Raw genomic sequence first — 3,083 nt, 5'->3', positions numbered from 1 at the left:
CACCAAATTTTTGAGACTCCCCACTTCATCAGCTGATAATTAACAGGATTTTGGATTTTTTTGACTTTTTAATTTTTTTTTGTATTCTTCTAATGTTAATAAATAATGTATAAAAAAATGGATAGTAAAAATATTGATTGCTTTTTTTTTACAGCACTCCAAAAATGACCTAAAATTTATGTCTCTAGACCAGAATACCCCCTTAAATGATTGACATATACGCGAGGTAGGATAAAACCTATTATAAAACATATTATCTTTTATTTAAAAGGGAAAAATTCATGCCGTACACATGGCAGCCCGTGAAGGAAATCTGAGGGATTTGCAAAGTGCATTGGATCGTCGCAAATTTGCAATTGCGAGAGACGGATCGTCTCCCCATGGTGCAACAGCTCTTCACGTTGCAGTAGTATTCGGAAATACCGCTGTTATTAGGTTAGTTGTTCACTACTTTCCACTTTGTATCGATTTAACGGCAATCGTTTTAAATTTTGATGTACCGTTTATGTTAGATACCTGGCAGGAAGATTCCCGGAAACGGCACATGCGATCGATCTCGACGGTAGAACGCCATTGCATTATGCAGCAACTTTAGCCGATAACGGCCACTACTACAATCTTCTACTTCATTTAGGAGCAAATCCGCTTGTAAAAGACAACGTGAGTCAATACACGGTTTTTTAATAATTTATAACTGTTTTATTAAAAATAACAATAATATGGTTCCAAGGCCGAGATTCGCATGGAAAGTTTCTCGTATTTTTGCATGGCCGAGAATTTTCATTGCTTTTTTTTTCTTGTTCTTCTTCTTCTTTTTCTTTTTCTATTACAATTTAAAATGTCATGTAAATGACCCTACTCGTCCTATTAATACGCCACGTGCATAATTAATTTCAATCAAAGTTGCCAACAGCGTACTGATTTATACATTGCACGTTATATATTTTTATGGGATATATTTGTTACCATTAATGTGTATAACATAATAAAGTAGGCATTTTATAGAATGTTCAAACTGTACTATATACGGAGTATCATTTAATTGATGGTACAAGCGGGTAGTGATTGATTTTTTTCTATGAGATTATTTTCAAGAAAAATATGTTTGAACATTTGTCATTTATTTGTACACTTTACTCAACTTGTTGTAATCATGAAAATTAAAAGCATAATAATAGAACTGATATCATCGTATTGACAATGTTTGTAAACATCAAAACAGGAATGTAAAAACGCATGCACAAAAAATCCGAAAAAAAGATAGTAAAATTCTCCAAGCTGAATCTAAAACTGGTGCACGCGTATTATATTGGGTTGGCAAGAAAGTACTTGCGGATTTTTTCCATAAAATAAAAGCGTTTTTTTTTTTACTTGTAATGAACTCTAATCTATGAGGTATAGTCCATTTTGTTCGATGACCTTTTGCCATCTCTCTGACAACTTGAAAATTCCACGTTCGTAGAATGTCTCATCTTTTTTGGCCAAAAACTGAAGTAAGTGCGATTTTACAGCGTCATCATCATTAAAAGTTTTACCACRGAGGGAGTTGTCCAGAGATCGAAATAAGTGGTAATCCGATGGTGCAAGATCAGGGCTATATGGTGGGTGTAACATAATTTCCCAACCAATATCCATCAATTTTTGCCGAGTGGCCAAAGATGTGTGCGGCCTAGCATTGTCCTGGTGGAAAATGACACCTTTACGATTGACCAATTCTGGTCGCTTTTCCTTGACTGCTGCATTTAATTTGTCTAGTTGCCGACAGTAGCCCTCCGAATTAATGGTTTGGTTTCTTGGAAGCAGCTCAAAATACACCGGACCTTTCCAATCCCACCAAATTGAGAGCAGAATCTTCTTTTGTGTGATATTTGCGTTTGAAGCGGTTTGCGATGACTCATTAGGCGTGCACCACGATTGTTTTCGATTGACATTGTTGTATACAATCTACTTTTGTCTCCAGTGATGATTTGTTTTAAAAACGGATCGAATTCATTGCGTTTAAGCAATAATTTGCAAACGTTGATACGCTGTGTCAGATGAATTTCTTTCAAATCGTGCGGAACCCAAATATCAAGCTTCTTAACGAGCCCAACACGTTKTAAATGATTCTCAATGGTTGTATGTGAAACATTTACCTTCTCTGCATCCTCCCATGTAGTTACGTGACGATCTGCTTCGAAGATTGTTTTGATTTCATCCTCATTCAGCTTAACTGGTCGACCTGAACGTTGATTATCTTTAAGAGAAAAATCATCAGAATGGAATTTTTCAAACCAATTTTGGTATTGCCTTTCTTTAAGGGCTTCATCACCATACACATCACGTATCTTTTTTGCGGCTTGCCTTGCGTTCTTTCCTTTACGGAAATAATAAAGCAAGATACGGCGAAAATGTTCATTTTTGCACTCCATATTAATATTCAAATAAAGAAAGAGCATTAAGATAATATCTGCGCAATGATTTCATAACGTTAAGTAAGGATTACAGATAACATATATAATAAAAAGAAAATCATAACATTAACGAGTATTATAATAATGGGAGTGAGATATCTATAATCAAAATCCGCAATTACTTTCTTGCCAATCCAATGTATATATATATATATATATATATATATATATGAATTTCTAAATATATAATATTTTTCTCGAAAACAAAGCTTCGTATGAACGAATTGTAATTCTACATTTTCGACACAATTTTTCGTGTGGAATCTCAGTCAATACCCGCTTGTATCACTAATTACAGGACACTATGTAAAAAATCTTCGCGTTTTTTGGCAAAATATGAAATATCCGAATTATTTTATTATTTTTTATTATTTATTATTTKTATTAATGTTATTGTTAAAGTGTGAAATCCGTTAATTTAGAGAATGACTAAATTGACCAGTTAAAGCTTGAAGTAAGGGAGAATTATATATTTTAATTAGTTATTCTATGCATAAAATTTTCACATTGTATCAACTGGACGTAACTTTTAAACTCATTGTATTTTTGAAGTTGTCATATTTTAGTATCAAAAAAAACGTCCATAAGAGTAAAAAAATAACGTCAATGAGAGAAAAAAATAATTTTTTT

The 3,083-nt window shown here is 33.2% G+C and overlaps 1 protein-coding gene across 1 annotated transcript in view; it reads left to right on the top strand.

Annotated features, from left to right (window-relative positions):
- The window catches only part of LOC106791472, a 43,244-nt gene that overhangs the window by 25,492 nt on the left and 14,669 nt on the right, over positions 1–3,083 (top strand). The window contains exons 11-12 of the mRNA XM_014757112.1: positions 272–435; positions 513–660. Coding sequence (XP_014612598.1) covers positions 272–435; positions 513–660 — 312 coding nt within the window. The remainder of the gene's footprint in view (positions 1–271; positions 436–512; positions 661–3,083) is intronic.

This window comes from Polistes canadensis, unplaced genomic scaffold (genome assembly GCF_001313835.1).
Source record: "Polistes canadensis isolate GaletaPanama2010 unplaced genomic scaffold, ASM131383v1 scaffold_310, whole genome shotgun sequence".
Classification (NCBI taxonomy): Eukaryota; Metazoa; Arthropoda; class Insecta; order Hymenoptera; family Vespidae; genus Polistes; species Polistes canadensis.
This window is presented reverse-complemented; position numbering and strand designations above follow the sequence as displayed.